Source organism: Desarmillaria tabescens (genome assembly GCF_030435595.1).
Source record: "Desarmillaria tabescens strain CCBAS 213 chromosome Unknown EV420scaffold_23, whole genome shotgun sequence".
In the NCBI taxonomy this organism is placed as follows: domain Eukaryota; kingdom Fungi; phylum Basidiomycota; class Agaricomycetes; order Agaricales; family Physalacriaceae; genus Desarmillaria; species Desarmillaria tabescens.
In genome coordinates this window covers 385,294-398,060 of record NW_026848322.1, presented here as the reverse complement: position 1 = coordinate 398,060, position 12,767 = coordinate 385,294, and the positions used below count along the sequence as shown (strand labels likewise).

General features: G+C 46.1%; 6 protein-coding genes across 6 annotated transcripts; 3 read left to right on the top strand and 3 right to left on the bottom strand.

The window, feature by feature from the left end:
- The first annotated feature begins 1,993 nt into the window (after window positions 1-1,993).
- EV420DRAFT_539955 (MFS general substrate transporter) lies at window positions 1,994-5,138 on the top strand. The gene is made up of 25 exons (XM_060482514.1): window positions 1,994-2,225; window positions 2,283-2,375; window positions 2,434-2,458; window positions 2,515-2,520; window positions 2,578-2,600; window positions 2,653-2,661; window positions 2,710-2,781; window positions 2,830-2,863; window positions 2,916-3,009; window positions 3,063-3,157; window positions 3,213-3,257; window positions 3,313-3,361; window positions 3,413-3,478; window positions 3,540-3,655; window positions 3,709-3,754; window positions 3,811-3,821; window positions 3,875-4,010; window positions 4,060-4,124; window positions 4,175-4,258; window positions 4,312-4,384; window positions 4,435-4,484; window positions 4,539-4,552; window positions 4,608-4,637; window positions 4,688-4,734; window positions 4,785-5,138. The coding sequence occupies exons 1-25, from the start codon at window positions 2,173-2,175 to the stop codon at window positions 4,901-4,903; spliced, it is 1,455 nt and encodes a 484-aa protein (XP_060329424.1). The 5' UTR covers window positions 1,994-2,172; the 3' UTR covers window positions 4,904-5,138.
- On the bottom strand, window positions 4,885-6,757 carry EV420DRAFT_1551462 (uncharacterized protein). Its single transcript, XM_060473478.1, has 4 exons — window positions 6,200-6,757; window positions 5,957-6,149; window positions 5,424-5,909; window positions 4,885-5,372 (listed from the first exon to the last, which is right to left on the bottom strand). Exons 1-4 carry the CDS (start codon window positions 6,658-6,660, stop codon window positions 5,187-5,189), a joined length of 1,326 nt encoding a protein of 441 aa, XP_060329423.1. The 5' UTR covers window positions 6,661-6,757; the 3' UTR covers window positions 4,885-5,186.
- A 24-nt stretch (window positions 6,758-6,781) lies between these two features.
- Window positions 6,782-8,616, top strand: EV420DRAFT_1551458 (uncharacterized protein). The gene is made up of 2 exons (XM_060473477.1): window positions 6,782-7,861; window positions 7,922-8,616. The coding sequence occupies exons 1-2, from the start codon at window positions 7,154-7,156 to the stop codon at window positions 8,510-8,512; spliced, it is 1,299 nt and encodes a 432-aa protein (XP_060329422.1). The 5' UTR covers window positions 6,782-7,153; the 3' UTR covers window positions 8,513-8,616.
- EV420DRAFT_1765190 (uncharacterized protein) lies at window positions 8,602-9,159 on the bottom strand (the record flags this gene model as incomplete). Its single annotated transcript, XM_060480813.1, has 2 exons — window positions 8,602-8,998; window positions 9,049-9,159. The coding sequence occupies 2 exons, from the start codon at window positions 9,157-9,159 to the stop codon at window positions 8,828-8,830; spliced, it is 282 nt and encodes a 93-aa protein (XP_060329421.1). The 3' UTR covers window positions 8,602-8,827.
- Window positions 9,160-9,348: 189 nt separating this feature from the next.
- Window positions 9,349-10,294, bottom strand: EV420DRAFT_539803 (uncharacterized protein). Its single transcript, XM_060482513.1, has 2 exons — window positions 9,587-10,294; window positions 9,349-9,534 (listed from the first exon to the last, which is right to left on the bottom strand). The coding sequence occupies exon 1, from the start codon at window positions 10,077-10,079 to the stop codon at window positions 9,591-9,593; it is 489 nt and encodes a 162-aa protein (XP_060329420.1). The 5' UTR covers window positions 10,080-10,294; the 3' UTR covers window positions 9,349-9,534; window positions 9,587-9,590.
- A 1-nt stretch (window position 10,295) lies between these two features.
- Window positions 10,296-11,305, top strand: EV420DRAFT_539802 (uncharacterized protein). The gene has a single exon (XM_060482512.1). The coding sequence runs from the start codon at window positions 10,686-10,688 to the stop codon at window positions 11,217-11,219; it is 534 nt and encodes a 177-aa protein (XP_060329419.1). The 5' UTR covers window positions 10,296-10,685; the 3' UTR covers window positions 11,220-11,305.
- The last annotated feature ends 1,462 nt before the right edge of the window (window positions 11,306-12,767 follow it).

Genomic DNA, 12,767 nt, shown 5'->3' with positions numbered 1-12,767 from the left:
CTTTGTAAAGCTTTTCCTGACTTGATTCTCGCTTTGCGGTGCCCCCAACGAAGGCTCCTGATGCTTCGATATATCGCGCATCCTTCGACTATAATTTAATGCAGTTGGAGTAATGGAATCTTGGGCTGATCTTGTGCTACGTGGACTTCTTTGGATCTTGGACGTAATACCGACTGTCAGAAGTGCCGTAAATAGGCTACAACAACTCCGTCTCTCTGAATCACCATCATGCTCTTCTGTCCCTCCTGCGCGAACATTCTCATAATTGGCGATTCTGATGGCAAAAACAAGTAGGTTTGTCAAACATGTCCGTATGAGTTTCCAATTTCCAAACAGGTTTGGGTTACCCTTGTCGAGTCTTGCGTGTTACTGACTTTGGCATCTTAGCATACGTCTAGAACACTTTTAAATTCAAAAAAGGTCGATGATATGAAAGACGTTTCTTCTGAGCTTAATAGTGGTGCAAAAACTGCATGTATATCTTCATTTGATGGAAGTTCGACGCACCAAACTCAGTGAACCGTGGCATAGACGAATGTGCAAAGTGTGGACATGGATTTTCTTACTTCAGTCAGCTTCAAATTCGTTCTGCAGATGAGCCCATGACGACTTGTGAGTATCTCCTTTGTGCATTTGTCTAAGTGGTAGACTGACCTGCGGTCTTACAGTTTACAAGTACGCGATATGAATTGATTGTGTATGGTGTCTCAATTTAACATGTCTCCTTAGATGTGTATCCTGTGGAAATGTTCGTCGCGAAGATTGACAGAACAATACGGGGGTACCAGGTCACCAATATCCAATAAGCAGGTACAATCCCTGCTCATATGATTCGGCTATATGCTGATTCAGAACCATTCGTAGATCTCCTCGCAGTTAGGCATTTGATTTTTGCAGTTCTCTTAGCACATGCACGACGCTTATTCAACTTTTCTTGGGAACTCGTCAAGCGGAGTCGATTGCAGCGGCCTCAGGCCTGAACGGACCCCCAAAGAACGGGCGTTTTGAGCTCATACTGATCGGTCTTCATCAGCCTTGTACCACAAATGTATGAGCGTCTGAGCTGCTGATTTTGTTCATTAACAGTAGAACAGGGAAAGCATTGTAATGACGATCAGCTTGTGGCTCCTACAAATTTCGAATGAAACCCATCCGCTCTGACATTACATTCCACTGCTTCATCCTGGCCTCGATCAAGGAATCCTACAAAGCTACGATACGGGAACCATAACCACTTTGTTTTCTTCACCTACTTTGGAGCCTGTTCTGCTCGTATGTTTATCCCTTCTCCGACCTCATAATATCTCATACTTACCCCGTGCGTAATTCAGAGTAAAGATCATTCGGGTATAGACCTCAGCAAGTCCAGCCGCGACGGCTCCGACAAGGAAGTACTCGAGTTCTAAATAGGCGAGAGGTAGGTAGCGCCGCAAATAAAGCTTCACGGTTTCCTGGCATGATGAGCTCCTGGTGAAGCTCAATCATGGTCGCCGCGCCAAACATAAAGTGAGCTGTTGGAAAAAGGAAACTGAGACCTTTAAAAAGCAAACGCCGCACAACTGAGCAGCAGCAAACAAAAAACTCTGGATAAGGCTAAAAGAGCCTGAGCCTACAAAACTGAAAAGATCTGTAGAGAACTCGCGGAGAGTCCCCAATAGCCTGAGTGGCCGCAGGGTGGTATGATTCTACGAGCCGGCGGCAAGTGCCGGACCGACCGACGGCTCATCTTCCTCCGTCACGGTTTGGTCGCGGTCTTCCAACGGTCTTCCCTTTGCTGCCTCCTCTTCCTTCTGCGAAGCCACTCTCATGTGTGACTTGCTGCGCACTTACATCTTTGACCTCCTGACCCTCCGCAGGGCAGAACTATTCTCTATCGTTCGAATCAAAACTGAGGCAAAAATAAAAAAACTGTAGCCGTACGTTTTTACTGCTCCCTGCTGGTTCTCGCTTTGTGTATTTATGGAACGGAAGCCTGTAGCTGTTTATTTTTGTCTTTTTGAAGGATGTTGACTAAGGCGTTTTGTTAGTAATACCACGGTTTGCGGAGATTCCGTGCACGAGATGGCCTCCCCTGGCTGGGAAGGGTCAATACCAGAAATACCAGCAAGTCGGATGGAATGGGATAAATATTCTACTGCAGAAACTTAGGAAGAGTCAAAGCCCACCTAAACAATGTATCCCGAACCATTGAAACCCAAGAAACGATCGTTCTACAGTTACATCTGGTATGTACCAATCGTCCTGACACGAAATTCGTCTCTTGGATTGACAATGTATACTAGGGACACGTGGGATAAACCACGGGAAGAGAGGAAATTTCTCGCCAAGCTCGACGCATGTCTTCTGACCTATGCGACTTTGTCGTACTTCAGCAAATAAGTGCTTTTCAAAAGACTTGGCATCTTCCTCCACTTACTCGTCCCTGTCTAGCACGTATCTAGATCAGCAAAGTATAACGGTACGTGCTTGATTACGATCGATGATCATTGCCTACCCTAATTTCGCTTGTTGCAGAATGCCGTAGGTTACCCCGTATTATCGTATTGGCATTTCAGCTGAACTTAGTGCGCTTGAAAGTATGTTTCAGGGATGCAAGATGAGTTCGTCGCTCTTTATTCTTTTTGCTACTTCAACCTCTCACTTTCCTCTTAGCCTACACCTGTGAGGGCGTTACTCTTAACAAAGTTATGCAATATTCATTTCAGTTAGACACGGAAATCAATTCAACATTATCACAACCTCTTGGACAATCGGCTATGTCATCTCACAAATACCCTCGAAGTACGTAACAAATCACTCACGCTCACCAGACTACTCACCATGATCTAGTCTGCTCATCACCAGAATCAGACCATCAATTTGGGTACGGGCAGCTTCAATATGTTTGTCGTGCGTACGATTTACCGGCGCATCAGGTTCCCGCACTGGAAATTATCTGGAGCATTCTCACCATAGTTCTGGCGTCTGCCAAGAATTTCAGCCAAGTCTGTGTCTTGCGGTTTTTCATTGGTAAAATCACCACTTGTGTTCGTTTGGGGATGACTACTAAGTTGTGGTGGCAGGTTTGTCTGGAGGGCCGTTTTATCCCGCCATGTCATACGTGATTGGTAGCTGGTACCAAAGCGAGGAACTAGCCAAGCGTTCTTGTATACTTCATGTGCGATCTTTATCTCGTGGAACGGTACTTCCGCTGACGGTATCGATGTCGCCAGACATCCGCTGCGATTGGCCCAATATTCAGTGGTTTCTTACAGGCCGTAGGTTTTTTTCCTTAACGGCCCATCTGCGTTTTCATACGTGTACGCCCATCAGGCTGCCTACAATGGCTTGAACGGCGTCGGCGGCCTTGCTGGCTGGAGATGTATGTCACTCGTATCTCGAAGCTTACTGTTGTCTGATGGTCATCCCACAGGGCTTTTCATCATTGATGGAATTATTACGGTTCCCATCGGTCTCTTTGGCTTCCTCGTCATGCCAGGTGCGGCATAGTTATGCTCCTCCGAGAGCTCAGCCCACGTCCATACCCAAACCTTTTGTAGATCTACCGCATAGCACGAGGCCGTCGTTCATCTACACAGAAAAAGAACTGGTAATGGCCCAGAAGCGGATGGATCTGATTGGAAGAAAGCCGCCCGCGAAGTTCACCAAGGCTAAGGTAAAGTCGGCTCTTTTGTTTCGTTCTGTACCTTTTTGAGTACGTCGATCCAGGTCAAGGGATTTTTCAAGAGCTGGCATCTTTACGTGCTTGTTACTCGTTGGTATTCAAGCCACCGGCAATGATTCTGAACTAATGCATTTGATTACGTGTAGTCTTCATTTTCGTAAGCTTTTATTCTCCTTTATCTATCTCTTCTTAGTGACCCTTCCGGACTAGTATAATAATAGCCGCGGGCCTGCGAACTCGATGATATTCTGGCTCAAGAGCTTCAACACTGAAGGTCATACGAAATATACAGTCAGTCAAATCAACATATATCCCTTAGGTATCAATGTCGTACAAATTATCGCCAGTGCGTTTCTTAACCCTTGATTGGTGACCAGGCTGACCCTTGGTTATAGCTTTAATATGGGCCTGGTGGTCTGACGCTATCGAGAAACGATGGCCTCCGGTTATAGTCGCTGGGGTACGTGCGATTTCCTTACGCGATTAGACTGCGCTTACACCATTTTTCAGACCTTGAACATCATCGTCTGTATTGTGCTTGCGTCCACGCCGCTCTATACAAACATCGCCAGACGCTGGGCGTTCTATTATATGGCAAGTTGATCTTGTACAGGGTCATGTTCTTCTTTGAATATTTCGTTACATAGACTCAAGTCACCAACGGCTTATCCGGTATCGTTCTCTCCTGGACCAACGAGCTCACTGGATATGATAGCGAGAGTAAGCCGTCGAGCTTTGGTCAATGGTACCCGTCTCACAGTGTTCGACAGAGAGGGCATTTGTGATCGGTTGTTGTAACAGTTTTGCATACGTTTTCGAGGTCCGTACTTATCTAAGTCCTATGAACGTACCGAGCTCATTAAGCGTATCCCAGGCCTGGCTTCCCATGTATTATTTATTCCGCTTGTCTCCATTCTTAATCGGCTTACAGATGTCTTATTAGTGTTCTGTTTCCCCAAGTGGATCAGCCTCGGTGCGCTTTATAACATCGTGATCTGTGCTCTGACAGAGACGTGGTTTTAGCGTATTTGTTGGAAATGTGGCCACTATCTTCATCAATGTAGGCATGAGTAAGTCAATAATTCATTTCTTACACCCTGTCTCAATATCGTGTTGCCAGTTTGCGCGGCACTAGTGACTTTATACTTCCAGAACCGAGATGCTAGACGCTCTCTTACAGTGTTGGATATAGGCAGTACCGAGAAACAGATTTCAGAGCTCCAAGAGAACAAAGAGTGAATATGCTTTACGACAATGACAAAAATGTACATGATCTTCGTTGGTACGCAAACTGTTTGGTATTTGATATTGAAAACTGCGCCTAAATACGACGAGTACTTGGGTTGGTATCAACATGACGCGGCCTGCGACGGATCTAGTCGCTAGGGCATCATCACATATATATGACGGTGCGTAGTCTAAGTACAAAAAAGCCAAGAGCAAGAAAAGGAATAAGATAGATGCGGTATGCAAAGATGATAAACACGTGGAAAAGATAAATAGATGAAAAGCATGATGTATTTCACTGAGATGGCGAGGAGAGATGATCAGGACTAAAGGGTAACGACGGATACATTGCTGTCAATCGACGAGGAGGGATGGGAGCGTAACGAGTATCCCATTGAGCTGCGTGCAGTTGTTCAACAAGCTCGTCCTCCAGTTTTAAAAGCTCAGCAGGGGTCGGGACAGGAGTATCTTTTGCATCGTTCTAAACGACCGTTTGAGTACAAAAAAATCTGAATGAAGAATCGAAACTAACCACGAGAGTCGGCCCGTTTGAGTACCAAAGGAAGTATCGCTGCAGGATCTCTAGATGATCATGGAGGATAGCTACCTGTTCCACAAAATAACGGATGTTCGACGCATCCATCGATAAGAATTCATGGTATTTGGTGAACATCCTGCGTTGGGGCTTTATCCCTAAGATACCATGTGCAAAGAGGCCTACAAATGGATGCGAATCCCACCACGGGATCTGGCGGAAAGCCTCCTCGACACGAGGTACCTCGGATTCGAGCTCAGAGGAGATACGCTGAGACTGAGCATGGACAGTAGAGATATAGTTCAGAAAAGGTGACGTGTCCACCGCAAGTTGTCTGAATATATTTTGAAGTTCTTTGAACAAGCGGTTGAGCGCTTTTCGAAGAATCTCGTCAACCTCTACGACACGCCGCTGCTGGGTTGCCCTGGAGAGTTTCGTTTCACGCTCTATTGCTTTGGATAGACCCGTTATTGCTGCCCTAAACTGTATGAAGTTGAATGGCGAGATATTCGCAATGACATGGTACTTACTGCTCTATGAATTGGCCTTGTAGATTTCGTGCCAAAGTAGGCATAGAAATTCTCTATGAGGTACGGATGATATTGGTCATGTATGAGCCGTCGAAGGTGAAAGAACTTCGGTAGGTCCTCTATTAATGGTCGTCGTTCGGGGTCGTCGTTCACGTAGAATGAAAGCCCGCGATCTGCAAAGTTCCGACGGACACTAAATATCAAATAAGCATTTATGCGAGAATTGAGATAGTCGAAGCATACGGTGTTGAGTTGAAAAAATGCATGGGGGGCAAACCCGTTCCTTCGATCAGGTTCACAATGTAGTGCGCGTGCATCAAGTGCGAATGAATGGTCCGGGCAGCAATAACAGAACCCAGACAGTCTCCGCGATCAATGCAGCTGCTATGTGTGTCTCGACTGGTGTACGAGGGAGAGAATGGACGCCATCTTGTCACAGATGTACAGTACATTGAAGAGTAAGGTGCACACACTTGAGATATGACACTGAATGCACACAGACCACCTAGTAATGCAAAGAAGAGAAGACGCCGAAAATTTCGTGCCAAGTACACATAGGCAGCATGTAGATGCAGTGAAGGCGCCTCTGGATGAGTAGACGAACGAGTTGTTGGTGGTGTCAGAGGGGAGATGGATGGTAAAGAAGACGTCTCCTCAGATCCAATAGTCTGAAGTTCTTTAGCTGGTTTTCCTGGATATGGCATGGTGGTTAGGAAGTACCAAAAATTCGCTGTTGTTTAAGAAGGAGGGGGGTTTATGGTTGTTCCAAACGTTTATCTGCTTTATCTGTCACGGTACAGGTGTGACATGTTACGCTAACTTCCTTTTTCAACCGCCCTTGTTTTATGCCCTAGGTCGTTCCGGGACCTGCCAAGACTTGAGCGCTTCCTCCCTTCTTGTTTATTTTCGGCTGTCTTTGTCTTTATCTTTTGCATTCCGACTCCCGACAAGGATTTCTCTTAACAATCGCTCAAGTACCATACGGGAATGTGCCAGTTATCATTAGAGCAACAATAGTGACCAATCTCGACCAGTTCGGCACAGCCCCGAAAGCGCGAACGGACATGGAAACAGAGACCGTGGAGACGACTCTCAGGTATCTAGACAGCCTGATTAAGTTCCCGAAGTAAGCTATACAGTAGATTAGGATATAATCTGACGAGGTAGCTCTTGCGACAGTTCAGCTTCTACCTTCAGATGGCGCGCCCTTCCTCAAAATCAACAGACGATCAACAGAATTCTCCTCCACTTCACGGCCGTGTAACTACCATTCTCCGGCAGCCTATTGTGTCTATCACAGGTGACGCTCGTGACTGGGTGTACCTTGGGCTCATAGTCGGCGCCACAATCTTGCTTTGCTATGTGGCTAACCTCATTTTCCAACTCTTGAAGCCTATAAGCGACCTGATATCTAGCACTAGCACTGGCATTAGCACTATTTGTTCAGGAATTGGCTCAGGCATTGAAGCCAGCATCGACGGTGTGGCGGCAGGTTTCACCAGCTTGCTCAGCACAGTCATACCCCCCATGCTTGGCTTCAAGTGCTTTATCGTCAGCTGTGACCTTTCGATGCCCTATCTTCCCAGTGAAGAATCGAAAGTGTTGTTCTTCCATACAACAAATTTGACTGTACGCCTCAAACATGAAGCCCAGGAGATTCTTAATCTGCATGGTCATATCCAGATTCTCTCCGAGGGCGCCATGCTGGATGTGATCAGTGAGAACTCTGCGACCTTCAGCGATCTGTCTCGCAGAACAGCATACGGTTCTCAGCTACCCATATCTCTTCGATATGCCATCTCAGACCGATTTGCTAGCTTGGCTAGGTTATCGCGCCTCCTGGAACGCGCCTTCATTGCATCAAGGCGTGCCGGGCACAACACAAAGGTCACATTTCTCAGAGAGGTATGTATCCTATCTCCTCTGCTGATGATTCCTGTCTGAATGCCGCGCACTCTTTTCAAGGTGAACAGTCTCGAGCATGTCCTGGACCCAATTTGGATTTATCCGACGTCGTCTCGTGACAGCACTTTGCGAAAACAGTTGGGAAAAAGTCAGGGATCCGTGGATTTTACTCTCGACAAGCTGAAGAAGGCTGTCAGAGAAGCTGTGAACATCACTTCTTTGTTGAATAAGGAGCTCGACAATTTTGATCTTTTTTTGCGAGATCAGAGCAGTCTCCTCGAAACGAATCAGACGCACGTACAGTGGTTCTTGACACTCGTGGGTATTTCGAAGGGCCTGCAAGAGAATCGGGATAGAATGATGTTCCTTGCATTCAACGTTCATGAGGCCCAGGAGCGTTTCATGGGTATCGGAACTTGCTGTGAAAACATCCACGAAGCCTCTGAAGAACTAAAGGTTTGGCTCTTCCTGCAATTGAATCCGATGTCTAACCATGTCATTAGAAAGAACTCGAGGAAATCTCACCATCAAATGTACCAGATATGGGCGAGGACAGTTCTCCAGTTGCTGTTCGAAAGGCTATTCGGACGTACGTCCAGAAACTTGGGGAGGCGCCAGCCTAGGACCGTGACATTGTTTTTAACATTATGATGCAATTTAATTACCGTCTTTATGTCTTTCTACCGTCGTTTTATCATACGAGCATCATGCATCTGAGGGGGGGAATATTTCTGTGATCAGGAGGATGCAAGATGAACAAAAGACACAACACCGTCGGTACCTGTTGCAAGTAAGGCAGAGTCAATCTCGCGTTTCAAAAAATCACTATCTACAGAGACAGATTTGGAAGAACAAGAGATGGTGCCAGTGAGCGAACTTCATATAGATAAATACCCAACAAGTCAAATCAAAACATAATAAGGAATCGTGACTCGTTCGTAAAAAAGTCGGTCTGGAAATAATTTTTTACTGATGATCAAGAATAAACGGTAAAGACGGATTCATTTTCGTTAATCGATGAGGTGGGATAGGAGCGTAACGAGTATCCCATTGAGCTGCGTGTAGTTGTTCAACAAGCTCATTCTCCAGTTTCAAAAGTTCAGCTGGGGTCGGTATGGGAGCATTCCCGATATCATCCTATTGATAATGCTTGAGCGCGAAACTTAAATGAAGGATTGAAAACAAACCATGAGGATAGGTCCATTTGAGTACCAAAGGAAGTATCGCTGCAGGATTTCTAGATGATCATGGAGGATAGCTACCTGTTCCACAAAATAACGGATGTTTGACGCATCCATCGATGAGAATTCATGGTATTTAGTAACTATCCTGCGTTGGGGCTTTATCCCTAAGATACCATGTGCAAAGAGGCCTACAGATGGATGTGAATCCCACCACGGGATCTGGCGGAAAGCTTTCTCGACACGAGGTACCTTACCTCGGATTCCAGCTCGGAGGAGATACGTTGACACTGAGCGTGCACAGTAGAAATATACTGTAAGAAAGGCGGCGTATCAGCTGCAAGCTATGTGAATATATTTTGAAGTTCTTTGAACAAGCGGTTGAGCGCTTTTCGAAGAATCTCGTCAACTTCTACGACACGCCGTTGCTGGCTTGCCCTGGAGAGCTGCTTTTCACGCTCTATTGCTTTGGATAGACCCGTTATTGCTGTCCTAAACTGTATGAACCTGAATGGCGAGATATTCGCAATGAAGAGGTACTTACTGCTCTATGAAATGGGCTTCGTGCCGAAATGAGAATAGATCTTCTTTATTAGGTATGGCTGATGCTGGTCTTGTATGAGCCGTCGGAAGTGAAAGAACTGCGGTAAGTCTTCTATTAATCGTTGCCGCTTGGGGTCGTCGTTGAGATAGAATGAAAGTCCGCGATCTGCGAAGTTCCGACGGACACTATTAGATATAAAATATGCATTTATGCGAGAATCGAGATAGTCGAAGCATACGGTGTTGAGTTGAAAAAATGCATGGGAGGCAAACCCGTTCCCTCGATCAGGTTCACCATATAATGCGCGTGCTTGAGGTGCGAGTGAATGGTCCATGAAGCGGTAGCAGAATCTAAGCAGTCTCCGTGAAGAATGCAACCAGTGTGTGTAATTTGACCGGTATGCAAAGGATAAAACGAGCGCCACCTTGACACAGCTATACAGTATGCCGAAGAGGAAGGCGCACACAACTGAGATATGATAGTGAGTGCACATAGGCCTCCTAGCAATGCGAAGAAGAAAAGACGTCTAAATTTTTGAGCCAAGTGCAGGCAGTATAACACGCAGATGCAGCGAAGGCGCCTCTAGTAGAGTAGACGAAGGGGTCGTTGGTGAACTCGGAGGAGAGACGGATAGTAAAGAATCTACCGGTCCAACAGTTCGAAGCTCTTGTTTGACTGCTATTCCTGGAGATGACATGGGAGTTAGGAAGTACCAAAAATTATTGGCTGGTGTTCGAGCTATCTGATTTATCTGTCACAAGACTAGTGTGCCCTTTTTGTGGCCTGACCTTCTTTTTGCGCCCTGTTGTTGCTTTTGTTTTCTGCATCGGCCCTCGACAAGTCCGAGATCTGCTCTTTTTGTTTTTTTATGGCAGTCTTTGTCTTTTACATTCTGACTCCCGACAAGGCTCTCTCCTAACAACAAGGATGCAAGGCAAGTCTTGACCAGTCTAAGGCCTCGAGAATACCAATTTCTTCCGACCGGAAAGGCCATAACAGGGCGCGCGGAGGGAAGTCTGGCTGTAGCAGAGTGTGATGCTTGTTGACCGAACGGAAAGCACGCCCGGTTGGCCGGTCCGAAGGATCACGGCGCTCGTTGATGTCAACCATCTTCATCTGTTGCCGCCACCACCAAAAGAACTTGAAGTGCCAGATTCTAGCTATGCCTTTCACTAGTAAGGATTCTTCCACACGTCAGCCAATTACCTCTGCCCGTCGTCTTCATGGGTACTGTCTGTTTGCATGGTCACATTTGGGATGCTTAGGTTGCCTTTTTATCCTTGGGGGCTTTGCAGCATTTGCCCTGATTTACCTGCTATGCCTACCGCTCTCCTCGTCCTCTTACTACAATTCTGCTTCTTGGACACTCAGAAAAATCCTCACAACATCATCTACAGAGAAGTCGTCCTCGGAGCAACACACTTGTTTCACTGAGGGAAACTGCGTAACCGCTGTAGATTCAGCTGGGATCCTCAGCTTCCACCTCCGACACGTCTACGTTATGGTTGACTTAGTTGAAGAAGCAGGGTTGCCTCCAGGAGACTACTTTGACTTTGACAGCAGGCGCGTCGACTTCAATCCTTTTCACCGCACGCGTTTGACGAATCACGCACTAAAACAGCCTTTTCCGTGACACTGGAAAATATGCACTTTATTATAACACTCAGTTTGACGAGGACCGCGCAGCATTTGTGGAAAACCTTCACACTCTATGCCGATTTCGATATCAAATCAAGCTTCACTACCGTGACTACCTCATAGAGAAATTTTTCGAATCCTTTAAGCCTTAGGGGGTGTCTCCAGTACTCAATCCGGTAAGCGGCTATCAGAAAGAGTTGACGCTATTATTGAGCATGGGCTATTACTCCAGTTCGAGACCGCAGTGAAAAGCCTAAAGACAGCAGCCGACCATGAAGCTCTTCTGGAGACAGCAAGTCCTCGACTACGAGAGCAATATGTTGTCAAGGTCGACCAAATCCCCCGAACTTCGCTTGATAGATTCTTCGCCGACATCCGTGTCGCATTCGACGACCTTGCAGCTGGTGTCCCTCCCATGATAGAGCTTTTTGCTAATATCAGCGCATACGGACATCTGGTATCGGAAGGCCTGAATGCTGAAATTCCTCGCGTGAGCGCAGCATACCAGAATCTACCCTGATGGGACTCTGTGCCCATCCTACACTTTTTCACAGAAGGCATAATGGGCATTAAACCTCGCTGTCGGGTGCTGTCTCTATATAACGAGTTTCTGTCCAAGGACGAAGCAAGGGTCCGGAAGCTTGTCGAGCAAGCGGATATATTCTATGATCATTTTACAGTGCTTCAGCGTTACTTTGTTTGGTACGCGAGCCATCCCGTAACGGTGAGTGTTTCTATCTTGTTATGATCTCCACATCGAGCTCATAATTCTCGAGTATCATCGTACGAACGCCGAGACACCTCTTACCGCTGATGAGCTAGCCAAGTCAGTGCGAGAGCTCAAGGCACGGCTTGATCACGACTTTTATGGAGACGGTCTGAATATCCCGCCTCGTCGGTTGATAGATTCACACCTTTCTCTTCCTTTCAATGGGGATTCATCAGTGGGCAGACTATAATATGATGTACTTGCTAGAGATTGCGGCTCCCCATTTGTTTTGCACTGTCTATATTATTATCATATATCCCTTTTCTACTTCTAGGAAGCAGCATGTATGAACGTGAGCACACGGGGAAAACAACAACAAAGGACGGAAGGACCATATTCAATATCGACTGACAATTGGATCGCAATACCACCACAACTAATCTGAAATCGACAACTAGAGTTAGTACCTCGATACCCCGAAACAAAATTTTGAACACGATATAATTCGAGATGGTAATTTGATGAAAGAAAAACAGAAATGGTAAAGGGAGGATTGGGAACGAACTCGGAAGTACATTGAATATCTAATAACATACGCGCTACCAATCCTGGTAATTCTAAAGCGTACGGATGGCAAGTGGCTCTGGTAGAATCGCTACTTTGTGAATCAATTGGAAAGACGACGATGATAGACTAAATGAAAGATATAGAAATGCGTAGCAAAGAAGAGACAAGAACGAAATGCATGGGATAGAGAATCAGGCTAGATGATGACACCAAAGGGAAATTTATACGTTGAGAATCGGAAGGGTGAAGTACAGACTAGATATGGTT

Coding starts and splice junctions, on each gene's coding strand:
- EV420DRAFT_539955 (XM_060482514.1), top strand. CDS start 2,173: ATGTATCCCGAACCATTGAAACCCAAGAAACGATCGTTCTACAGTTAC. Junction 2,226..2,282: donor TCGTTCTACAGTTACATCTG/GTATGTACCAAT, acceptor AATGTATACTAG/GGACACGTGGGATAAACCAC. Junction 4,735..4,784: donor CTTCATCAATGTAGGCATGA/GTAAGTCAATAA, acceptor TCGTGTTGCCAG/TTTGCGCGGCACTAGTGACT.
- EV420DRAFT_1551462 (XM_060473478.1), bottom strand. CDS start 6,660: ATGCCATATCCAGGAAAACCAGCTAAAGAACTTCAGACTATTGGATCT. Junction 5,910..5,956: donor CAAGGCCAATTCATAGAGCA/GTAAGTACCATG, acceptor AACTTCATACAG/TTTAGGGCAGCAATAACGGG. Junction 5,373..5,423: donor CAAACGGGCCGACTCTCGTG/GTTAGTTTCGAT, acceptor ACGGTCGTTTAG/AACGATGCAAAAGATACTCC.
- EV420DRAFT_1551458 (XM_060473477.1), top strand. CDS start 7,154: ATGGCGCGCCCTTCCTCAAAATCAACAGACGATCAACAGAATTCTCCT. Junction 7,862..7,921: donor AGGTCACATTTCTCAGAGAG/GTATGTATCCTA, acceptor ACTCTTTTCAAG/GTGAACAGTCTCGAGCATGT.
- EV420DRAFT_539803 (XM_060482513.1), bottom strand. CDS start 10,079: ATGTGCACTCACTATCATATCTCAGTTGTGTGCGCCTTCCTCTTCGGC.
- EV420DRAFT_539802 (XM_060482512.1), top strand. CDS start 10,686: ATGTCAACCATCTTCATCTGTTGCCGCCACCACCAAAAGAACTTGAAG.